This window comes from Thunnus albacares, chromosome 11 (genome assembly GCF_914725855.1).
Source record: "Thunnus albacares chromosome 11, fThuAlb1.1, whole genome shotgun sequence".
Lineage (NCBI taxonomy): Eukaryota > Metazoa > Chordata > Actinopteri > Scombriformes > Scombridae > Thunnus > Thunnus albacares.
The window spans coordinates 30,412,365-30,438,966 of record NC_058116.1 but is presented as its reverse complement, the minus strand read 5'-3'; the positions used below and the strand labels follow the sequence as shown (position 1 = coordinate 30,438,966).

At 39.7% G+C, this 26,602-nt stretch overlaps 1 protein-coding gene across 1 annotated transcript; it reads right to left on the bottom strand.

Annotated features, from left to right (window-relative positions):
- Positions 1 to 3,277: 3,277 nt before the first annotated feature.
- Positions 3,278 to 24,927, bottom strand: LOC122992183 (interferon alpha/beta receptor 1b-like). Its single transcript, XM_044365862.1, has 8 exons — positions 24,749 to 24,927; positions 17,193 to 17,322; positions 13,050 to 13,240; positions 9,846 to 10,006; positions 7,082 to 7,235; positions 5,277 to 5,434; positions 4,531 to 4,703; positions 3,278 to 4,373 (listed from the first exon to the last, which is right to left on the bottom strand). Exons 1-8 carry the CDS (start codon positions 24,810 to 24,812, stop codon positions 4,142 to 4,144), a joined length of 1,263 nt encoding a protein of 420 aa, XP_044221797.1. The 5' UTR covers positions 24,813 to 24,927; the 3' UTR covers positions 3,278 to 4,141.
- Positions 24,928 to 26,602: the final 1,675 nt, after the last annotated feature.

The window sequence follows — 26,602 nt, the reverse complement described above, 5'->3', positions numbered from 1 at the left end:
CAAGATTCTATAAGAATCATAAATGGAAGAATAAAGACAGAAACACACACTTAATAACAGCGACTACTAGTATTTTTTTCTATTTGAATGAGTTCATATTGACAGTTTACAATGATTAAATGAGAAATAGAAAAATAAAAAGAAAGAAACACTCATCCCTCACTCGTTCTTTTCTTTTTTTGTTTCAGACACAGAAGTTTTCAGAAGAAGCATGAAAGTGGAAGGAAAATGTTTAAAGCGGGGACATTTCAGTAGCACTTCACCAGCTCAGTAACAATAAGGTAATATTCTGATAACGGGAATTACTATAGTAATAACAGGTCATAGCTCGGAATAACAATGAGTATATCTAGTATTAAAGACGTGTTTGTAACAGAGTGAAAAGGTAATAATGATGCACAGACGCAGCACCTACACAGAAACTTCCACCAGTGTTTTCAGGTAATCATTTGATGTTTGCTTTAATCTGATATTACCATGAAATGAAAGTAGAAACAAGTAGTTTTGCATTTTCCAGCCCTGATTCACAGTTATTGCACAGAAACTAAAAAGGCTGCGTTCACATCATGATGAGCCTTAAAGGCGCAGTGTGTCGAATTTATCTGCGTCTGGCAGGACAGACTTTGCAGAAATGGAATATTAATATTCTTAAGTAATTGGTGTATAATCACTTGAAAATAAGAATTGTTGTGTTTTTGTTAGCTTAGAATGAGCTTTATATCCACAGAGGGAGCGAGTCCTCTTCTACAGAGGCCGCCATGTTTCTACAGTAGCCCAGAATGGACAAACCAAACACTGGCTCTACGTTTTTCACGCTTGATTGGGGGGGGGTTGCTCTTTATTTTTGACTTATTACCCTGTTACAAACATTTCTCTGTAATATTACCTAGATATATCAACTGTGAATACCAAGCTAGTACTTTACTATCAGAATATTACATAACAGCTGTAACGTGAGGTGCTACGCTAGCTGTCTTGCGTTCAGGTCAGACGACCCTGATTACAGTAAATTTCTCTGTTCAAGTTCTTCTAATCGACACATTTTTTTTCAGCAAAATGTTGAACGATAGAAAAATGTCTGTCAGTAGGTTTTACGCTTAACTGGCAACGACCAGCACTGCCTGAAATAGCTGATGACATACAGTATATTGTGTATATACAGTATTTACATGAAGAAACATTCACATGTATGGAGGGAACGTGTACTGATCGTTCTGACCGGCGCTCGGATGGCGGAGGCCGGTTTAAAGGGGACATAAAAACATGGAAATAACACACTGGCAGGATGTCACGCTTTCTGCTACGTTACATTTAAAGATCTTCTCCAGACATGTTTTCAGACATTATGTAAATACTAATAATTTGTTACTGAAAAAAAAGTTTAATTAGCTAGTAAGAAATTCTCTCTCATTGAAAAATCCTACATCTTTGAATATGTAAATATTTTGCTTTTTTTCTGCACTGGAGGCTTCAAGTTTCCACATCACACTAAGTTACACACTAAGTATACTGGAACCCGATTGGCTCCAGACTAGTTGTGATGTCACAGATCGTGTTACGCTGAGATTTAAGGAGAACTCAGAGAAACTTTTTTCCTCCTTCGGCAAACATCCAGCTGAAAGAAAAACATGTTTTTGACTGGAGGGAAACTTTAAAGACTTTTCAAGGCCTTTTTAAGACCACGCAGAATATAATTTAATACCAGTTTCACGATCATATCGGCTAAAGTATGAAAGAATGATGGAAAACCAGCAGGGACGGTCTGGCCTAGAATTAATTATAATTATATCACATTTTTTTTCAGTACTTTCCAGCAGTATAGAACAATAATTCCTAACAATATAATTAAATCAATGCAGCTGGGATATCTGGATAAGTGGCAGAAAATGGATGGATGGATTAACCAATTAAAAAAAACATTAATTCATTTAAGCTCATCCTAAAAACACTCATTATGAGACTATAATGATACTTTTACTCGACGCCTCCTGACAGCTCGCGATCGGATACAAAACATTTTGGAACTAACATACAGCTGATTGCACGCAAGAGAAAATATTTTAAATATTTTTTTTAGTAGCTCCTAAGGCCTTTTTTTTTATTAAGGAAATTGAATTCCTGCAGATACCCTGTGTTCATTCTTAAATCTTCATTTTTTTTAACTTGTTAGAATGTCGTCCGTGTTGACACAAACATTGTTCTTAGCTGTCAGTACTCTTTAAAACCACAGCGGTGAAAGGTGTTGCACCTCGCAAGTGTGCAAAAAGCCCTCGTGTGTCTTTGAACATGAAGTGGGACTTTAGAAAAAAAAAGGCTGCAAAATGTATTTAAAAGAAAGATCTTTACATTGAAAGCACCTTTGATATGGTTTCCATGCCACACAGATAAGAATCTTAATACAGTAAAGTATCTGCTGTGGATTCACACAACAAGCCATTGAATCAGCAGGTCCGACCACGTGTGATAGTTTCCTGTAGACAAAGACACGATGTCGACAACTTTAACACCGCAACCTTTCACTGCTTTCTGGCCGGCAGCCACTGATCTGTTTAACAATGGCTGAGGAGTCCAGTCAGCTCCACACAGAGGGAGAAAAAGTATTTCACTTCCTGTATCAGGTGTCCTTGATGCTTCCTGATCGGAACAGAAATATCTTGATGTCTTTTTTTTTTAAAATTTTAGTCATTGTCTCAGAGTTATTTCTGGCACTAAATGATTGTGGGTCAAACAGATTGTCATGTGACCTGCAGTTTGGTTAAAGGGGAGCCGACACAGAACCAGAGTCAGGTCCGAATTATACTGGGTCAGTATTTGTGTTAATATACAGCTGGTGTCCCCGGTTCTGCTTTGGTTTCTTCTGTCCTGCACATGCTTTGTATGGAAGATTTAAAATGACTTAATTAAAACAAATCAAACAATGAAGTAAAGTCCAATACTACACATTGTTATACAAAGGGGGGGGGGGACCCAAAGATTCCCTGAAACCACTGATAACCCAGGAGTAGGGTGTAATTAAGAGGATCTGCTGCTAGGTAGCGTATAGCAACATCTTAGCAAAACTAATATTGGTTATGAAAGGAGAGAGATTCACCACCATGGAAGAAACACAGGAAGCTCTGAACATGGTGACATAAGATGGCTACAGGAAGGGGAGAAGCACTGAGACAAGTGTTACAAGTGAGGATTAGAAAGACATTACTGAAAGATTTATAATGACAGTTGTTTTTTTGGTTTTTTTTAAACAGTTCCAGTAACTTTTGGGTTGATTTGGTTGATTTGGTTGATTTGTTTTTATTTTGGCATTTTTAAATCTTCCATAAATTCTGAGACATGTATTGTGAATGTGCTACTAAATCAAGATCTTGTGAAGAACTCATCGGAGCCTTCCCGACCGGACCGAACGTGTTTGATCTACGACAGCTAGACGGTTCAGGTTTTGGGAAGTTCAAGGTAACAGGTAGTTAAGTTCCCGTAGTGGAAGTGTTCAGGTATGCTGTGAGTGCTCCCCTGTTTCCTCCTAAGGTCCTGGTGTTTTGTGAGAGGTAACCACAGTCTTCTGTGGGAGGTCGACTCCATTCAAAGCTTCCCGCTTCTCTAGAACTACAACTAGAGCTTTCAGAACAACCGCATCCATTGTTGGTGTCAATGTCAACCTCCTGAGTCAGTTTGTTTTACTTCTGCTTATGTTCAAACAACGCTACCTAGTTAGCACCAGTAAGCTACCAGTGTTAGCTCATTTTAGCAATAAGCAGTAAAAAAAAATATAAAAAAAAGATGATTTGACCCTTAAAACCATTATTAATTCAGACTGCTACACAGATAAGATTCAGTTAGATTAGAGCACTCATGGTATGAATGCAGGGTTAAGACCGTGGAGACGATACGAGAGGAATTTAGAACACATGTAAATCAGTACTAACAGAACTTCCTGCTTCCTGGAGACACTGAGTGCCGTCACAGTTGATGTTTTTTTGTTTTCTAGTGGTCCTTTTTCCATTCTAGTAATTTTTTTTTATAGCAGACATGATGCCTTCCTCTCTTAACAGTGACAGCAGGGAAAAAAAGGCACGCTGCACATTTTCCCACAAACCTCACAATCCCCCCGCTTCAAAACCTAGAAGTCTTTTCTGCTTGCGTGCCTTCAGACACACATGTCTACAACGCCCTCGTCTGCCATCAGACGTTGACTCTTGAGCTCTGGAGCCATGTCCTGCATCTTCACCTGCTCCTGCTGTTTGATGGGGGCCTGCCAGGAGTCTTCGGCCCCCGTGGAGGACTGACCGCTGCTGGTCTGCGGCAGGCCGGAGCCGCCCTCTGTGGAGTAAACTCCAGAGTCTCTGCTGCCGCTGCTGCCCTGACGACTGTGTCTGCCACTGGAAACATCAGAGGGAAAATATTACAGTCACATGAGGACACTTGATATTAAGGTGGAGTCATATAAATATAAGAAAACCTTTTAAAAATGTAATGATTTATTGCCTTTTAAATGCGCTTGTGCTATGTAAACATAAACATCACACATGAACTGACCTGCTGTCTGGTTCCAAGCCCTGTGCAAGCTCCTGCAGGGCCTCGGGCGGAGGGTCGTGGATCTCCAGGAACGCCGGCTCTGGACAGATGGTCACCTTATGACACAATATCTCGGCTTCTTTATCCGGGGAGAGAAGGCGAGGGATGTCCGACGCCGGAGAGTCACAAAAATACTGGAGAGAAGAGAGACTGAGATGAGACTCTGATGATTGTTCTGATGGAATTGAATATATCAGCTTCATTTCACATGTCTATGAGTTGTTAACAGCTCCACCAAATAGTGATTTTTCCCTCTAAACTTCTCACATGCTTTCATTTCAATAAATGTTCAAATGATCCAATATTTCAGCAAAAATCAAAGATTAGAGAAAAAGTCTAAAAACTGAAAACAGATTTGTGTATCAGAACTTTGTTTTTTCTTCTTTCCTCTCCCATTAATCATCTCACCACCCCTCAGATTTATCTGCTGACCCTTTGGAGGGGCCCCGACCCCTAGGTTGGGAACCACTGGCCTAAATGGTAACATGCTGCTTAAACACTGATGCTTCAGTATTATTAATGTAACAATACAACAAAATAAGTTACAAGGATAATTTTTCTACTCATTTGCTGACAATCCTTCTATAGCGTTATGCATTTATTTATTTATTGATACTTTTTAGTCAAGTAAAGAATGTCAAAACTTCTTCCACCGCTGTACAGTTTTGTGTGTGTGTGTGTGTGTGTGTGTGTGTGTGTGCGCGAACCTCCTCGAAGTGTTTTGGCAGCTGGCCGGAGGGGAAAAATGTTGACTTGACGGTCTTGAAGCACCGAAAGAAGACGTACACTATGAGCAGCACAATCAGGAAGCAGATCATCAGAGAGCCCAGGAAGTACCGGACGATCGTCCACCACGGGACAGGACCTGTTTACATACACACACACACACACACACACACACACACAGAGTTAAATTTAGTTGCTATAGTTGTTATCTCTTCCGTTGTTATCTCTTAATGTACATACCCTCAGGTGGTCATATGCAAACATAAGAGACATAAATGTTGGAGGTTACAGCTCCCTGCATTGTTCTTTATCTGTGACACGTACAATCCAATACACTTCACTCTTCTGGCATTTTAGTTTTTAACGCTGATGAAACAAATGTTAGTTCATATTTGGGGATTCAGGCTGTGTACGACGATTTCTGTAACTTTCTCAAACAACTGATCTGACTTTCACACCCACTTTACGCTGTGATTGAACAGCTGTGCGGAGGTTAGAAAGGAGCCGCGTAGGGTGTGAACTTCCTTCTCTATCACACTGAATCGTTAATTCATTAATTTTTTTTTACACAACTATTTCTGTCACCTTTCATGTGAACAACCGAGTGCAACACTGTGAATGTCTTCCAGCAGAGACTGTGTCAGAGAGACATGTTGTACAAACTAGTACAACAGATGTAGTTTCACAGTTAATGTTACAAAAAATGAAATTCCTTTAGCGGCTCGGCTTAATTATTTTCTGATATTCTGTGCCAAAGTGTGTCATGGCTGCTATCCAGGAGCTGAAACTGGGATCAACAGTAGTTCAAACAGACTGGCCAGATTCCTGCTGAGGATGACTAACAGAAAACAAATCTTTGCTTTGTTGGACTCCACAATGTTTGTGTCTCATCGTTACTGGGTCAGACAACACAACATCATCCGGTTGACCGTCTGACTCGACAGACATGGAGCGTCTGGAATGAGAATCGATATCAAGTGCCGTCAAACAATAACATATTTTCTCCCCTGCGGCGTGTAAGGAGCCTCACAACGTCCTGACAAGATCTCAAGTTTTACATCGTCAGTGATGCTGAACCAGAGGAGCACAGAGCGCTCTGAAGTATGTGAGAAAGAGGACGGATGTTTTATTTCAGTGAACCAGTTTGATGTCTCCCTCTGCCATCGTTATGCAGACGATACCCTGCTGTACCTCCCGCTGAAACCCGGTGATCCTCGCTGTTTTAACTCCCTGGATGAAAAAAAAGCTTCCTAAAGCTAAACCAGGATCAAACTGAGGTCCTGATCTTCGGTCCTGAAGACTTCTCCAGCTACACAATGAACACTCTTTGGCATCTAACACTGTATGTAAACTAACACGTATTGGTAATCAAATGAACTCTGTTGTCTGTGCCAGCTTCTTCTATCTCAGATGACTTTCAAAATTAAAATAATTTCCGTATGATTAGGATTTAAAGACCATAAATCAGCTTTTTTTCTTCTCATCTTGACTATTGCTGTTCTCTCCAGACTGGTAGAAAGAAGAGAGAACACATCTCTCCTGTACCGGCCTGACCAGTGGATTAATGGACAAAATAATCAATAATGAAAACAGTCTTATGTCCCTAGAGGATATTGCTGTGTGGTGAGAACCTACTTTCTATAATATTTGACTAAAACGTTGTTAAAAAAAGTGATGGACAGTGTGACGGATTCTTTGTTTTCTTTCCACCACAATTTCCCAGAAGACAGAGTCTGTGATCATTTCCAGTCAAATGTCAAATCTGTCGATTTTAAAAACGTGTTACCTTCGGTCTGCATGCACTGGGGTGTGGTGAAGACGCTTCTCTTTTTGTAGTAGTCGTGGCGTGACTGGATGGTCACACAGTACGACGTCCAAGCCAACAGGTCTGACAGCGTCACCACGTTCATAGTGCTGTTCAATGTGTGGTTTCTTGAGGCCTGAAAGACAGATGAGAGAGGTCATTTAAACTTTAGGGCTAATTCATTGCATTAATTCATGAGCCAGCACACTGAAGTTTTGATCTCTGACAGAATCAAATGTCAGAATGAATAAATAAAGACATTATTCAATCACAAAGATAACTACTGCTCAGTGTTCATGAATATTTAAAGTGGTTGAACGAACTGATGAATGATGATCGTTTCGCTTTCTACATCATGATTATAATTAGAGATGCTCCAAGCTGAACCTGAGAATCAGTATCAGCCGTTCTGTGCATATTTTAATGGATCATATCGGCTAAAATTTGATCCTTTCTTTACTGTGTTTTGTATCCCTCAGCCTGCTGTTTAAGGGTGTTTTCAGACCTGCTCTGTTTAGTCCAGTTTGAATCAGACTGGTTGGATTTCATCCTTGGTGCGATTCGTTTGGGACCATAACGACCACACCGACACCCTTTAGAGGAGTCTCAGAGGTCCACTAAACAAATTTCCACTGCATCAAAGGCTTCATTACATGATTATATTTCAGCGCTAAAACTCCAGACATGAACAACATTTCTGTATTAATGGGAGAAGTGACACCTTTGTCGTGTAACTGTGTCTTTAAACTTGGGCATGAAAAGGTGTGAAGGCCCAGATGGAGACACTGGTGTAAGTGTTCACTAGTGAGTTCTTAACTGTATTCATTGTTGACAATGTTTGATTGTACATTTATTCTGCTGGACTCTTGACATCACGACGATTCAGTTTTGGGGTCAAGAGGCGTTTAATTGCAAATGAGGCTCAATAGTCTCATATATTTCTGAGTCCACTCATCCTTAAAACCCTGTTTCCCACTGTTTATTCTATTCTCTTTTTGTATCAGATCATTTTAAATAAGACAACAAGCTCCTACAACCTTTCTAACTGTGGCGACTAGTTAGTGACGTGATAGCAATGTGTAATTAAATTTTGTTCCCGGTCCGACTCATCCACTGATTCGGACCAGAACAAACACATGATAGGTTTGAAAATGCCATTAGACAGCCAGGCTCCACAGTGCAGCATTTCAATCAATTTAATGACTAACCATTTTCCTCCCACCACACCATATACTGAACAGGCAGTAAATGTCCTGGGCTTGCTGGGGTTTCCCAACACAAATTGAATTCACGTCTACTTAGACGTCCATTAGAGTCACTGCGGTGCATCAGGAAAACCACAAATGTCTGGACAGACGGGCCTGTTGCCATTATCTGCCTCCCTCATCTATCTGACTGTTGGCAGTTTGCTGAGATTAACGCTGTGAAGCACATTAACAGCAGATAAGTTATATTTTAGACACAATTAAATCATTTATGAATTTTGCGAACTACTGCAGGCATGAGGCGGTGAGAGTATGTAAACAGGACTTTGTTTTTCCCTTTGATCCTCATTCAGATATCTGTGATGTGATTTTAAAGCCTTTTGAAAAGACCTTAAAGCAAATACGATCAACAAACAGACGATGAGGCTCAAAGGTCTACAGTCAAAGACTCGATCTGCTGTCTGCAGCTGAGAAATTTAAATCTTTTTGTAACGTACTGTATATTCAAACTTGTCCCCCTACAGCACATGTTGTTTTAAAACACTGGCATGATACTCATCTTCCAGGCTTGTCATTTTACAGTAACGACAATGTTTATAATGTTTTGTTTATGTCGGGGCATTCATCCAAGTCATTTGACATAATCGTCACACCTGCGTCAGCTGTGGGTTATTTTGGGACGATGTTCCTCGTCTAACAGGTTTTGTGACTAACCTGCTCACTGCTTCAGATAAAAGCAACTGGCAGGAAGTCGAGGCACCCGAGAGGAGCTCGTGCACCCTTTTTTACATGACATTCATCCCTCTTGTAGCATTGACAGGAAACACCTCTGCAGGGCACATGTCAAAACCAATACGCCCTGCTGAACATACATAACAGAAACCAGGTGCTCTAACAAGGCTACTAGTGAGTGTAGGACTCGGTTTCACTGTGATTCACACTGGTTTTTCTGCTGGGACCTTGGAGAAATTGGAAAGTGTGAACATTTAGAAACTTGTAGGGTACTTTCTCGTGCTGTAACGTGTCTGTGAGGATCCGTCTCACTGTTTTTACACAAAGCACCTGTATGAGAGGAAATGCAATACATAACAAAAAGGCTTCTAATACAAACAGCCGTAGGGGAATATATTAAAAGGCTATTCAAGGACACAAGTTGAAGTCTTGTGCACTTTTCCCCAGTGAATGTTTGTTTGGTGGCTCATTCAACAAGCTAAGCTGCAGGACAAGACGTGTGTTCATGTTTGTAAGTTAGATAAGAAGGAGATTTTAGCAGGAAAGCTAATGCGGGTTGTTGTTCACAGTCTGTGGCTCTTGTGTTGCGTAACAGGATGCAATCAGGCTCAGTGCGACCGTCTGCTCTGCCTGTGGTAAAACGTCACGTTACAGCTGTATGCAAAGATCTGATTTCCTGTGTTGATATAATGATGATCGAACTAGGAGGTGCCATCATGAAATCAAAGCATTTAAAATATAAATTTCACCCTTTTGGTTTCCGTAGACAAAAAAAAGGCAGTTGGACTTAAATGGGGAGCATTTCCTACCCGTTTGTCCTCAGTGTATTTCCAGTAGACGATGTCGTAGTACAACTCGGGAATCTTTTCCTTCATGGAGAGGTTAGTGCTGGTCAGAGGGTCAGAGATGTAAATGTCCAGGCCACTTCCAGCAGGCTTGAGCTCCACTTTGGTTGGTGGACCCAAAGCAGCTACAAGGAGTAGGAAAGAAATATGAGATCCCAGACTGGATAGATTACCCTTAATGTCCATGTGAGAAATTTAACACAGCAGCTGTCATTACCAAGCTGTTGCATTGCAGATAAAATTATTTTATGACCACATCATCTGATGAAATGCTGTGCTGCGAGATCGGCTGTATTGACATTAGACCTACAATTAATGATTAATGATTTCATTATCGTTTATTCTGAAGTTTATTTTATTGATTAATTGTCAGGAAACAGTGAAAAATATCCGCCGCACTTTCCGAAAGCCCAAAGTGACATCTTCAAATTGCTAGTTTTGTCCAACCAACAGTCCAAAATCCAAAGATATTCAGTTTACTCTCACATAAAAACTAATCTTCACAAATAAGAAGCTGAAACTTTGGACTGTTTGACATTTTTGTTTGAAAAATGACTTCAACCATGAGTCGATTATCAAAGCAGCTACACTGAAATTATTACATGCCAATGTGTATTCAATATATGTGTGTGTAAAACAAGAAAAATGTTGGAAAAACAACTCTGAACTATATTAGAAATGTGGCTACTGAAGAACAGATGTTCCGCTTCTGAAACGTTTCCAGAGAACACCGCAGCAGCGTCGCAGCTGGATCCTGTAGCTTGTTTTGGCACAGACGTGTTTCTTTTTTAAAGCTTCACTAGCACAAACATAATATTTAATAAGGATAACACTATTATATATTAAAATATTTAAATAAAAATGTACTTGTGATGATTAGAGCTGCAACGATTAATCAATAAGATCACACATTATCTAAGAGTCAGAGGCTTCTGGTGATTTAAGATGGTGCACTGCGTTCACTGCAACACGTCTCAATCATCACAAATAAAATTTACAACAATGCAAACACAGCAAGCACCTGCCCCATTAATCAATATGCTCTGCCACTGTTTACTAGCACACAATATTTGAACAATGTTGTATGTTTGGATCCCATCAGTGCCACATGCCTTTTTAACTGCACGTTGACCATCCATGGTTCATTTCAAGCTCAATACAGCAAACTGGTACCAGTCAGGACACTGTCAACAAGGGCAAACTAAATACTTGGAGGAAATGGGCCGCATTTATCAAAACATTTCAAGAATTTTAATTGAACATTTAAATCAGTAGCTCTGATTAAATCTGTATTAAAAATGTCAGTTTGATGCGATTATAAGAGGAACAACGTCGGCCTGGATTTATCTCTAAATGAACAAGTGATTCTCATAGAATCTGTTATCCGCAGCTTCTTTATACTACATGCAAAGTTTCTCCTTCAATAAATTCCTGCAGCTTCTAAAAGCAGCAGCACAGACACGTTTATACATCTGCAACAGTCGTTCACTGTAGATTAAATCACATGCAAATCACACCAGGCAGCTACAAAATAACCAACAAGCAACTCTACACATGTTGGTCTGGTTGTTTATAACCTGCTGTTTATGCAGGATATACTTGGATTACATAGCCTCATCAGTCCTTTCCAGCATCTCTGGCAAAACTGGTGTTTCATGTTTTATTAAGATGAACATAGCTCACATAGCTCTGCACCTTCCAGACAACAATATGATTTCCTGGAAAAGCTCTCCTCATTCGTTAAGTCCTCTGCAACTGAATACTGATATGATTGGTATCACGTTAGACCACCGACAACTAACTTAAAGGGGATTTATTCTGCTTCTTAATGTTATAATGTCAGATGTTAAATATGGTCAAAGTTCCAAAACTTGAAGTGAACATGTGTAAAAATGCTCCCTGTAAGACAAAGCCCAGGGTTAAGCTGCCTTGCGCTTTATTTGCAGTGTTTTTTTTTTTTTAAATTTCCTGACGAGATGACGTCTATGGAGCGAATGTCTGTTCCACAGTCTGATTCAGGCTTCCATTTCCAGTAAAGAAGGAGAAAAAGAAGTGAAATCCTGCTACTATAGTTTGTTTACGTAGGACGCTTCCTGAAGCTGACCAATCAGAACAGAGTGGGCTCATCAGGAGGCGGGGCCTTAAAGAGACAGGAGCTAAAACCGCCTGTTTCAGACAGAGGCTGAACTGAGGGGCTGCATAAAAGGACCAGTAGAAGATAAATAAGGAGTTTTTAAAACTGTAAATCGTGCAAAGATATTCAAGTAGGGCTCCAGAATACAAATATGGAGCTGGAAATGTGCAGACTATGTCCAATTTTAACATTCATCCAGAGTTTTCGGAGTTGTTTTTGATCAATACCTCAATGTCAATCGGCACTCTCGTCTAGACTACTGCAATTTATTATTTACTTGCCTCAGTGATGCACAGTTACCTGTACAGTTGGTGCAGAGTGCAGCAGCAAGACTTCTGACTAACACTAGATGTATTTCTCCAGTCCTGCCAACATTACATCACGTTCATTTTAGAGTTCAATTTGAGATTTTATTGATTACTTTTAAATCCCCAAACAGGTGCACTATGCTTTGCATTTGTGACTTTTTAACCCCTTATTTTGCACCAAGATCGCTGAGATCTGACACCAAAAATGTTATTATAAGTTCTCAGTCTAGAATAAAGACGCAGGAGGATCCTGCCGCTTCTACTGTTTTAGCTCCAACGCTGTGGAATAACCTCACTGAATCCGCACCTCATTTTAAAAACATACTTGTTTAGACATATAACATTTTTATAACCTTTTTTTTTTTTTTGTCATGTTTACTCCAGTGGTTATCCTATTATATGGTACTGTATTTTCTTATTACACCTGCCTGTGTAATTTTCTGAGCTTGGTGAGATCATGTTAGAGATTTGTGCTTTTTGTAAGATCTTGACTCAATGTGGTTTTCATATTTCAGAGCTGCACAACTTAAAAAACATGCAAAGGTTACTCTTCCCAGCAATGTTCACAGCTCCATCACTCTGTGGTTGTACACTCATGCTCTGTTGCTCTTCTATCATCTTTGTCAAAGCGTGTTTTTCTTGTTTTTGGTGGTCTGTGGTAAAGATGCAGATGCTGTCATGTGCTCATGAATAAAACTTTACCGCAACTCTCTCTCTCTCTCTCACCATCTTTATCAGGGCAGAATTCTTTTTGCACCCAGTCGGAGTGGTTCCCGTTCACGTTGACTCGTACACGGAACACGAAGATGCCCAAGTAGTGCAGGTCAAGCGCTGTAAAGTCACATGACTTGTGTGGCGTCTTGTCACACGCTTTGTACCAGTTCAGATTCGTCCTCTTGTACTTTAGCTTGTACTTCCTGGGGAGGAATAGAGAAAAATGTCAGGCATTAATAACAGTGAAATGCTGACAGTCTAAAAGTAGACATCCTTAACTTAAAAAAAAAAATAGAAGTTGACCTTGTGGGAGTTTGTGATGTGCTGCTGTGTGTCCTCTAATGTGTGTTTTATGTGTCCTGTCTGTTTTTTTTTGCTTTGTACTATTCTGTTATTGTTAAACTGCGACCTGCAGAGGGACTGCAGATGAATATAAGACTATATTTTTGTGTAAACTACATTTGAAAAAGCAAGGATAGCATTATTATTCACAACATCAGATATTCTTTCTTTCAAGAATGGAAAGACTGTCTCTTACAGTGAGTGATGCATTATGGGTTGTTTGTAGTCTTACTGTTGCTAGGCTAGCGAGTCTGTTCATAGTGAATCTGTTAGTCAGGCCTTAAAGTGTTAAAGAACTCCAGTTCAACCTACGACGGCTCATCTAACTTGTTATTCTACCATGATGGATTTAAATTCCTGCTGAGTAAAAAACAAATTGAAAGCATTTCTGGCTGTATATCCTACACACACACACACTCCCCTGCAGAGACACAGCGGGGACCGGACCACCTGTCAAGCAGCCAAGAACTTCTGCTGCCACAGATGATGACGAGCTCAGACTCGTCTGACTGAAAAAAGTTAACCGTCAAGAGAAAATCATCTCAACTGCTTCCAAGAATCTGACAGGAGAGAGAGTCAGTACGTGACTGATAGACGAGCTACACACAAGCAAGTATTTGATGTTGTGCTTTTTACGTCTTATAATCAGGGTTGTCTAATATTTGGGTCGATATGTTATAAAGCTACTTGGATCTGTGAGGTTCATGAGAATCAACTAAATGAAGTATAAAATATCTGGAATGTAATCTTCCACTCAATATGTGCAGAAATGAACTCATTACTTGATATAAACTGGTCTGAATCTGTATGCAGTGTTTCCACTGGTAACATTTTGGCGGGGCGGGCCGCCAAAAAAAATAAAAAAAATAAAATAAATAAATAAAATCAATCATCGTTAAGGTGGTCATAAAGCTGTCTGAAGTCAGTCTTTTTCTCGTCTTGACGCTCTGTTGAAAATCAAACATGTTCAACATTATAAGAAATTTTTGGCTCTCCCCCGGGGTAGTTACTATGGCAACGGCCGAAAAAACTCCTCAAATACTGTCACACACACACACACACACACAGAGGATAGATGGTGAATGAACAGTGTTAATTACATTGGTTAATTAACAGTGGTGAATTTACAGCGTTACCAGGGTTGATTCGCCGTCACGTTATTTTATTGAGAAATCTTCATTTTAACAGGTGGGAGCGAGTTCAGGCAGAAATAATTCAAAATGGAAGGTTTGTACGCAAATTACAGTTTATCTTTATGGATTATATTGATGCTGAATTGACAAGACTTTTATCTATCTATGTTTCTAGAATTATGTGTTTTTGTGGACACGAGAGGAATTGTTAATATGTCATATTTCTTAATATTTTGCCCGGAGAGCGAAGGAGTTTCAGTTTAATTCAGACTGCTAATATGTAGGCCTATATTTTTAATATCGTCACCACCGCAGAAACACTAAGTAACTGCTAACGTATGATAAGGTTATCTGACGTTGACTGCTGTTATTGATTTGATTAATCATTTATAGGGATGCTCATTTTAGCTGACGCTCGTTAACCGACAGGATTAAAATGTAGGCGACTATTTAGAGTGGTGTCTGTGACCCATAAAAAAAAAAAAAAACCAATATAACAAACGTTTTTTCCCCATAAGAAATGCTTCATTTTTAGATGTGCAAATAGCAGCAAAAATAACAACAGAACATGAGGATTCACACGTTGTAAAACACGTAAAACAGACGGAATAAAATTGACCAATAGGCCTACACGAAAAATATTTACCTTAAATAAATGTTTAAGTAAATAGCAAATAGTAGCCAAACTTTCTAATGTATGAACAGATTAACAAATGAAAACACACATTGAATCCTCCAGCGATGAGAGCGTTGAAATGAAAACCTCCTCCTCTGCTCCCGGCTTATTAATGATCAAAAACAGCCGACAGGTTAACAAAATGGAACCTCGTAGTCACAATTTTCACACCTCAACCTCGAAGTTTGTGTGACGCTCAAAACAATTTATCCACCGCTTTACAGCCACAGCAACGGTAGGTTACAGCCAGTGGTGTACTGGCCATCAGGCACACTGGGATAAATCCATAGACTGTATAAAAATATGGACGCAGTTACCGTGACGTCACCCGTTGGTTTCTGAGGAGCGGTTTTGAAGCTCAAAGTGAGCCGCTCCGGCCGTCGCCATCTTGGCAGTGCGTGACGCTGCCTAACTCGCAGCCAATCAAAAATGGGCAAAGAGGCGGGGCCGAATGGCTGAAACAAGCCACCTAGCGGCTGGCGGACCTGTCACTCAAAGCAGCCATGTCCTTCATTATGCAGAACTTTACGGCTTAATAACATTTAAACGGGTGAGTTATAAAAATATTCACCTCCCGTACAGTTGTCATGAACGAGGAAATTAGCTACAGAGACCAAAACTGTTTTTTGTACCAGGCTGTAAACATGTTTATTTCTGCTGTAAAGTTGGGTATTTTAACATGGGGGTCTATGGGGATTGACTCGCTTTTGGAGCCTCAAGTGGTCGTTCAAGGAACTGCAGCTTTTGGCACTTCTGCATTGGCTTCATTTTACAGACCCGGAGGTTGCCGCTTAGACAAATACCATGTTTTTGGGCCGGTGGACTGTCAAAACATATCTGTTTTTACGGGCTCTCTCTGGGTCTGTTATTCGGTGCGCACATAAGAGTTCGCTACAGACGAGCACCTTCTTTTATTCTCACTGCCAGAAGGGAGAGACAGAAATCCTGCACTCCAGCTTTAACTGTTTAACTGATAGTATTAATGGGCCAAAATTAAATAAATAATAATAAAATAATTAAGAACATCCCTAATGGTTTACAGCTAATTGTAGTATGCAGTAAATGGTACCTTTTGACAAAGGATCAGCTTGAAACATTGCGCAAGAGTCTGCCAGTCATCACAGCTCAACAATTTCAATATTGCAAAATAGAAATATGATCCGTCATGCTCCTGAGTCCACACTGCAGTTTTTACTTTTCTTCGTTGTGACATGAAGAACTACATGCTTGAACATAACTCTCCTCTTTCATGTAAAGAATTTGAAGTTGTTTCCTGTAAATGGTTTAGATTTCATTTTCACTCCTGTTTCTCCTGAAAGAAAACTGACACCACCAGAGCTCCAAATATGTTTTTTTTTTTTTTTTTTAAATCACCAGACAGTTTAATAATTAAAAGAAAATAAGAGTCAGAGTCTACAGCCATGATTCTGCTACTTAATAAAATTCCATCTTACAAATTTGATAAAGAAAATCTTTGTAAGATGGATAAGTTGAGGTACTCAGCAGATATGTGAAGTAGAAAACGACACTATATCATCAATTATATTATTACGTTTGGAGCGGTAAAGAGTTCAAAGACGTGTATGGTGGTACTTTTTATAAATCTGGACCTGGGAGGGTCTTTGTTTTTTTTTTTTTACCAACCACAGCAAGAAGCAGCAGGAAGCATGCTTTCCTTTGTGCTTTGTTTGCTTGCTTGCCATGGCTAAATAAACTACATGAAAACATGAATATGGACTCATTTTGCCTGCGTACAACAACATCCCTTTGGTGCACCAGTGGCCTTTTGATTTTTCAAGGTTTATTTTAAGAGTTACTGTAAGTTTGACTTTGAATAAATTGAATATTTTTGGTTTGGATTGTTGCTCGGAGAAAGAAAGACATTTAAATCATCCTGATCTGCACTTTATAAACCAAACAACTTATCAACTGACAGATTGCTGGCTTCCCTCCCTGATGTACTGTTATTGTTTTATATTGTCTGGATGTGTGAGTGACACTTACGGCAAATATTCTGCAGTGAAGGTGACGTTGGGACCGTCTGCAGCGGCACGGTCCCAGTCCCAAACCAGTGTGTAGTTGGTGTTCAAGGTGATCAGGGTGACGTTCGGTGGTGGAAGCGGCTCCGCTCCGGCTGAAACAAACAAGGACAAAACCCACATGACAACACAGTCTATGCACACAACATAAATCCTGTTAATGAGACACATTTAGGACGAACAGTCATTAGCGTGCCGATAGGTACTTATGTTGAAGGTTGCTGTTATTTTAGGTTTGACTAATTGTCAACAAACCAAACCAAAATCAACATTCAGACTCATTTTTTAAAAAAGGTTCAGTAAGGTGCTGAAATAACTGAGCAAAGTTCACTCAAACAAGACAAAACTGATGAATGTGTGTTTGTGGGACTGAATCACAATAAACTACTGATTGTTGTAGTTATTGGTAGGATCAGTTCATTGTTGTGGAGGAACATATAGATTGACTTTTTTTTTTTTTACTACAGACACGATTACAGAAGTGGCTTCAGGAATTGCACAATATGCGAAGTCAGCGGTGTGAAATATAGATCACAACAGGAACTGCGTCTTGTTCTCTATTGCAACACACAGGCAGGTGTTTCTAAAAAGGTGTTAGTGGTGAAACATTAACCTTTATTGTGAATTCAGGAAACTGGAGCAATAAAAACACTTTTCATGCACTTTCAACGCAATAAAAGAATAACTAGTCTGTTATGATGAGAGTTTGAACTGAGTGTTACTGTAATGATGTGCTGCATTATTGTTTTTGTTTGTTTGGATGGGGGTTGTTTTGTGTTGTTATTTAGAAATAATAAGTATTGCTGTGTATCTAAGGACTGCCACTCAACACCCAAAAGAAACAAACACAGAAAGAATACCTTAATAAACAGATTAATATTAATACTGTTCATAAGAAGACTAAAAGCAGAACAAAAGAGAGGAAGTGAACTCAAGAAAGAGGAAAAAATTCAAAGAGAAGGAATCACTATGAATAATTTTAGCTCTCTGGGGGATTTAAACACCTGTGCAGAATCAGAATCTGTACTGATCCAACAGCACCTGTACCTTCAAAAAAAAAAAAAAAGGGGAAAACTGTAAAAAAAAAAAATAGATGAAAGATGAGAAGTTTCAATCTCCCACATGACTGACCCAGCACTGCATGCATGACAAAAACAGGAAATATTTGAGGGGGTGGGGGGGGTTAGAGGGGTTTTGGGGGGGGAGTTCGCCTCCTCTCGGTCTACTTGTGTGGGGAGTTTTTGTACGTGATTGTGTGTCTCAGTTGGTCAGGTCTCAATCGACCTCTCTCTGGATTTTGGCTGATGAGATCACATGATATTTTCCCGCACTGATTCAGTTTTCATTTTCTTGCGCAACTCTTTTGTTTCTCTGTTCATCTCGCAGCGTTTTCTCAGCCGCTGAACATTTCACATCACATACATGTCGTTCCGCGCTAAATTAAACTCTAATGGTTTCATCCACATCCTCTTCACGTGACTCAAAACAGACAGAGTACACGCTGCGAGTAGGAGTAAACACACTCCAATATGTTTTTTGTGAACAGCTGTTACACCAAATGCCTCCCAAGTTTTGTGACTCATTTACAGTGCTGCTTGAAAATTTGTGAATAATTTAGAATTTTCTCTATTTCTGCATACATATGACCTAAAACGGGATAAAAGGAACCCAATTAAACAAATGAGACAAAAACATCAAACTTATTCATTATCCAATCTTACATAGTTGAACGCGGGAAAAGTATGTGAACCCTCCCTAAGTGGTGTAACCCCCTTTAAGCAGCAATAACTTCAACTAAACGTTTCCAGTAACTGTTTATCAGCTCTGCACATCAGCTTGGAGGAATTTTAGCCCGTTCCTCATTACAGAACAGTCTCAACTCAGGCATGTTGGTGGGCTTCTTGGCATGAACTACAGATAAAGGTCAGGACTTTGACTTGGCCGATCCAAAAGATTACTTTTCTTCTGCTCTAATCGTTCTTTGCTAGAACGACTTGTGTGTTTAAGGTCGCTGTCTTACTGCATGACCCACTTCCTGTTGAGCTTCAGTTCACATTTGCTGGTACAAATCAGAACTCATAGCTCCTTCAATGACTGCAAGCAGTCCTGGTCCAGAGGCACCATGATACTACCACCACCATGTTTCACAGACGGGTTTAGGTTCTTATGTTGGAATGCACTGTTTGCTCATCACCTGGGATGCACGATATTATCGGCACGTCATCGGTATCGGCTGATAAAAGCTCTAAAATGAAATATCGGCATCGGCGAATTCTGGCGATTATAAGAGGCTGATATGTCGCCATCTCCTCCGCCGCCTGACTGTGCTTCCCTCCACGGACTGTTTCACCCTGACAGTGTTTCCTCCGCAGGCTCCACTTCACTCAAGTTGCCCGTCAGACCAGCTGCTTCTTCCCACTTTAACGTGAATAACAAACCGGGGCTCGGTGCTCCACATAGAGAGCCAGGGCTAACGTTAGCTGGGAGGCTAGCGAAGGCTAGCTGGCTGTGCTTCCCTCCGGTCATGCTGTGGCTAACGATCCGCCAGCCTCCCAGCTAACGTTAGCCCCGGCTCTCCATGTGGATCCAACTGGACCACCGAGCCGGGCAGCTGAGTGAAGTGCAGCCTGCGGAGGACGCACCAGGACCGTCAGGGTGAAACAGTCCATCGAGGTGTTGCAGTGTTCGGCTGCACAGATAAGAAATCCTTTGGCTGACAGGATGTACCACTCTGTTTGAAAAATAAAAATCTTCTTCTTTTTGGTTTATAACGGCGGTTGGCAACCAGCGTATTAGGTTCATTACCGCCACCTTCTGCTCCGGAGTGTGGACCAGAGATTAAATCCTACACATTAATCCTGTCTGTCTAATAAACTCAAAGAAAACTCTGCTGCTGCTCCCACTTGGCAGGTTCATTAAAGTTTTAACGCTGAGCTCCTGAACTCCAGTCTTCCTAAATTCTTCCTTCATATATTGTCTTTCTTGATCATACTTAGTACAATCTATGCTTGCATGTGTAATAGTCTCCTCAGCCAGCTGGAAAAAATTATGTGCATATATCAGTATCGGCAATCAGCCACAACGAGTTGGAAATATCGGCATATCAGCATATCGGATATCGGCAAAAAATCCAATATGGTACATTCCTACTCATCACCAAACATAACGCTTCTCATTCAAACCAAAAAGTTTGATTTTGGTCTCATCCATCCACAGAACATTGTTCCAATCACCTTCTGGCTTCTCCATGTAGTCTTGAGTGAACCTTAGACGGCAGCAATGTTCTTTTTGGAGAGAAGTGGCTTTTTTCCTTGCAACTCTGCCATGAACATCATCGATGTTCAATGTTCTCCTGATGGTGGACTCATGAACATCAACTGTAGCCGCTGCAAGAGAGACCTTTAATTTCCTAGACATTACCCTGGGGTCCCTTGTGGCCTCCTGGACTAGTACACGCCTGTTGTTGTTGTTCGACCACTTCTGGGGAGGGTAACAATGCTGTTGGATGTCTTCCATTTGTACACAATCTGCCTGATAATCAACTGGTGGAGTCCAAACGTTTCAGAAATGGTTTTGTAACCCTTTCCAGCTTGGTGAGCATCAACAACTCTTCTTCTAAAGGTCCTCAGAAATCTCTTTTGTTTGAGCCATGACACACTTCCACAAACCTGTGTTGTGAAGCTCAGACTTTGACAGTGAAGACCCAGATTTCTCTTCCTTAAATAAGGCAGGGCCTCCCAGACTCACATTTGATTGTCATCCCATTGATTGAAACACCTGACTCTAATTTCCCCTTCAAATGAACTGATAATCTTAGAGGTTCTCACACAAATATGTAACATTGGATCATTTTCCTCAATAAATAAATGAAAAAGTGTAAAGTTTCTGTCTCATTTTGTTAACTTGCATGAAAATCTGACCACGTTTTAGGTCATATTTATGCAGAAATAGAGCAAATTCTAAATGGTGAATGAAGAGAGGGAGCGCCGGTGAATCAAATCAAAGACCACAACTCCACTCAGCCCTGCGGCGGCGGTCCGAATACGGCCTAACAGGGCAAAAGCTAAGTCTAGATAAAACACCTCACAGATTCCACAGCGCTGAGTGACTCTGGACTCCTTTTAGCTAGGTGTGGTACAGTATAGAGAGATTGATGATTCACACAGAGAAACACTGGTCAAACAGAAACTTAACCATGACTCAACAGAAGATAAATCAGGCGGCGATGGGACTTTAAAAGCTCGATTTCATGACACAGTTAATCTCACTAAGAACTGATTACAGCAAGGTAAACTGGGAACAACCTTTGATTATTATTATTTTCTTTGATTATAAAACTTATTTCAGTAAATGCACTGGTGGCATTTTAATGCATATGAATTCCTTGAATCGTAGAAAAACAAATGGGAACATACTGTAACCATGTGAGTGAATCTGTCTGCACGCATATGTCTATTCAAAACTGTTTATTTTTGCGTCATCCTGGGAGGGATTTCTGGCACTGGCAAACCTCCACTTCCCTAAAAACACAGATCATAACATCACTACTAATTAATTTTTACTGCAAGGACAAGAAGAGTTCTCTACTTTAGAAAAGAGAAGGGAGCCTTTGGTGGCTCATGTCTACAGTATACCACATGACACCGAATAGAGGAAATGGAACAAGCATCAAAACATGACCTCTATTTCTTTTTTTTTTAAAACAAAAATCACATTTCCCCAAAACTTAAGGAGAAGAAAGAAACTGGGTTTCAGAGAGGAGGACACTTCGTCGGTCACTGACCTTTGCCCTGCTGAGACTGAACAGCACTCCTAATTTGCATATATCAGAAACAGGCTTCATTTAACAAAACATGATACTCATTTTCCAAAGAAAATTTAACGCCCCAAATTTATTTCCACATCGTAACGTTCTTGCAGCAAGAAGGCCAAACTTGACCTAACGCACATCTGGTTGGAAATGTCGGTAATGTGTTTCTTGGTGGAGAAGAGGAACAAACTCAACAGGATGGGCAGCGACTATTATTGACTGACGCAGTGGCTGATGGAGGCAAAACTGCACCAGCCACTGGGGGTTTTTTTTGGAAGTAGAGCACAGTCAGATGACTGCTGGTTAATCGTTTGATTTATAAAATGTTGCAAAATGTTGAACAATGTCGATCAGTGTTTCCCAAAAGCCCAGGGTGACGTCCTCGTATGTCTTGTCTTGTCCACAACCTAAAGATACTTTGTTTACTATCATAGAGGACTAAAGAAACCAAAAAAATATTCACATTAAAGAAAATGACTTCAGAGAATTTTCTCAAAAAATGACTCAAAACAATGAGTTAATTGTCAAAATAGATGCTGATTAATTAGCTATTCTTTATAAATTGATTAATGGGTCTACAGAACGTCAAAAGAGAGTAATAAATAAACATCACAATTTCCTAAACACTAATGTGACATCTTCAAATTGCTTGTTATGTCTGACCAACAGCACAAAACCCAAAATATATACAATATACTTCCACATGAGATAATGAGAAGCAGAAAATCCTCACAGCTGAGACACCTGAACTTGGTAATGTTTGGTACATTTCCTTTAAAAAAAAAGTCAATTTCTGTCAATTGACTAATCGACTAATCATTTCAGCTCTAAACCAAAATCTGCAGGATGAGCTCGGTGCAGGCAGCGTGAGGGATTGCACCTTGTAAGATAACTTGCTTGGCTTGTATATCAAAGTTATATCATGCTGCATTCTGGGTATTTCAGGGGATATTTGATACACTTCACAACTGATTTTTAACTGTAAAAATGCCCCCGACAATGATTACAAGAAGCCAAAGAAGAGCTGCTGTGCAGCGCTTGAATCTGATAATTAGATGAGTGGGATTGATGTGATTTCTGTGTGTTGTGTATTGCTCATATCTACAGTACATCTTTTCCTGTTAAACCGCACTAGGGCTGCAAGTGAAGATTATTTTCATTATTGATAAGTCATTAGATTATTTTCTTTAAATTAATCTTGATTGAGTGTCAGTCAGTAGAAAAGAAAGATAATGCCAATCACAGTTCCCTAAAGCCCAAGCTGCTGTCATCATACTGCTCCAGCAACAGTCCCAAACCCCAAAATGTCCACTTTACAATCAAAGAAGACAAAGAAAAACAGAAAATCCTCACAATTGAGAAGCATGTATGAGAGAATTAGTTTGACAGTATCTGAGTAGCAAAATAAATGCAAACAAATTTCACACAGCGAATTACATTTTTCAAAACAGGCTTTTACTCCACATATTGTCTTAAAAGACAAGTTCCCAGTATTTCCAGTGTGTCTTAAGCCAGCAGTCATGTGTCTATATGAACAGTGAAAGAGGTTTTCCTCGCTGTAATCATTCCTCCTGTTCATACTGGATATTAAAAGATCCTTCAAATGTGCTTTTTAATGGAAGTGATGGAGGCCAAAACCCACAGTGTGTCCACACAGTCATTTAAAAGTTGATCTAACGCTTATATGAGGCTTCAGCAGTCTGAGTTATTCATATCAAGTGGATATCTGACACATTTACAGTCTTTTTTTAGCATCAAATTCCCTCTTTGTGTTTCCTCGGACAGTGTTTCCCTGTTGAGCTGCAGGTGGAAGTATAGTAACAAAAAGAGGGACTTTGGCACTAAAAAGACTGTAACGTTGAAAGATATCTACTTGATTTGACTCATTTGGACGCTGAAGCTTCATATTAGCTTCAGATAAACTTTTAAATATTTTTTTGCACAGAAGGAGGACTGTGGATTTTGTCCCCCATCACTTCCATTGTAAGTGCATTATGAAGGGATCTAATGGTCAGTATGAACAGGAGGAATGATTACAGCAAGAAAAACATGTTTCAACCCGTCCTTTAAACGTTCAATTTAAAACCTTTTGACTCATTTTGAAACCTGACTCATTCAGCTGACAATATCACGACAAAGTGAGCTTTCTGTTTCCCTCAGCACGTCGGCTCCAGCATTGCAACTGTATGTTTGTGCACGTCGAGCTTGTTGCTGGCACCGACTGTTTTGGGGGATTTGAATGTTGGGAAACCACTAATTACGAGCTTATGTATTGACTTGTTAGTATGCTGGTGAAAAAACCACAATATCAGCATAGTCTGCGTGTGTTTTTCAAACCACACTCAACCGAATATTCATACACATGTGGGATTTTACAGTCAAAATATGGAGTTGTAATAACATGTAATAGAACATATATTTCTGTGCGGTAACAGTAGTTAATAAATGCGCACGACGCTTGCTTTCGATATAACAACAGGCTAATACGCCACCAACAAACCGAAATTAAAATGATAGAACATCGGTAGAAAAACTGACAGTTAACGTCAGGCCTGTAGCTTAGCTAACGTTAGGTGTAGTTACAGTTAGTGGGTTCTCCAGACAAATTCACGTTTAGCTGGCTAACTTAGCTTGTAAAACCACAGTCATTGGACCAAAAACACACAAATCTGACGTTAGCATGTTAGCTAGCGTAAAAAAAAATTACTTACCAGCGCTGATTAGGAAGCACCCAAAGAGAAGGTAGCGACACAACGCAGCGGACATGGTTGACATTTCTTTCGAGGTATTGACAGTGAACCTTTCCACCGACAGTTTCTCATGTGCTCGTCGTCCAGGCTCGTTTCGGACAGACTCGACTCGGCTCGGCTTTCCGCCGCTGTACGTGACGTCAGCGCCAGCTACAAATACAGTTCCGGTTGCGCTTTCAAAATAATACCCTAACAAAACGTCTGAAGATGTGATTTAAAGGACAGTTCCACTGTTTTCAACTGTGTCTTAAAACAACAGGTGTCCACGTGAACAGTGAAAGAGGTTTTCCTCGCTGTAATCATTACTCCTGTTCATACTGGCCGAAATCTACAGTGTATCCACACAGTCATTTAGTGCTAAAAATGCATTTAAAAGTTGATCTGAAGCTTATATGAGGCTTCAGCAGTCTGAGTTAGTCATATCAAGTGGATATCTGACACATTTACAGTCTTTTTAGCATCAAATTCCCCCCTCATTTCCTCCTGCAGTGGAAGTATAGTAACAAAAGGAGGGATTTTGGCACTAGAAAGACTGTAACGTTGAAAGATATCTACTTGATTTGACTCATTTGGACGTGGCACCTTACATCAATGCAATTTGTATTATTAATTGCACACACATACTGTTTACACTATGGACATTTGCATATTCCTGGTCATGGTTTGTACGTTTCATTTCATTCTCTTCAATTTCAAATTTAAGCCTCTTCTCAATTAGAATATATTTTACATTTTTTTTTTTGTAAATTTCTTTCTCTTTTATATTATTTAGGTTTACTTAATTTTCTAATGGTCAGTATGAACAGGAGGAATGATTACAGCAAGAAAAACATGTCTCAATGTTTGTTTGGGCTCCTGACTGTCATTTTAAGACACACTTGAAAAATTGTGACTAAACAAGCAACATGAATAAAGCTAAAAAAGGATTTGAATACTTTCATTATTAGTTTTCCCTACATGCATACAAACTATCCCTATATCACACATATCAGCAAAACTTTTCCCTCTCATTTTCTCATATCTCCCTACTTTTTCTCCATGTTACCTATGCAATATAGAAATTAAATTTTTTTAAAAGCATCAGAAGATTCCTAACATCACTGTATGTATAAAAATACACCAAAGTGTGTACTTTATACACACTTATACACATTTCCTCTCAGGATGTCTGAAGACAAGTGTGCCAATGGCGTTGGTGTATTTTTTCTATATTAGCTCATATTCATTGAAGACTTGACTTCCTGGAATTGGATTCTTTATGCCATACTCCACCCATGGATGAGGGCATATTTTTTTCCTTTCCCTGCTCCAAGAACACCAGTTGTTGTGACGGACACCAGAAACGCTCCTGTTTGTATTTCTTTTTGCCATTAAATTATGTATCTCAAATAAAATATAAATGTTTCCTTAGTTATAAATTTATAAGAGTTTAACACTCAAAACTCAGCTAACCTGCTTCATCAGGACTAGAGCTGCAATGATTAGTCGATTAACAGATTAGTCAATGGATAGAAAATTAATCACCAACTAATTTTAGTCATTCTATTAAGTAAAAAAGCCAAACATTTGCTGGTTCCAGCTTCTCAAATGTGAGTTTTTTTTTATTTGTCCTCTGTGATAGGCGTCATCTTGCTCTGCAGGAAATTATAACAGGCTTATTTTGAAAGCACACTGATGATTCTTCTGGCGTTACATCTGCAGCTTGATTCAGTTTGAGTGTTGAAGGCTGAGAGAGGTGTCACTGTTCACTCTACAAGGCCGGTTTGATGTTTCAGCAAATAAAGGCAGAGCTTCGAGATACTAATTAGTTTAAAA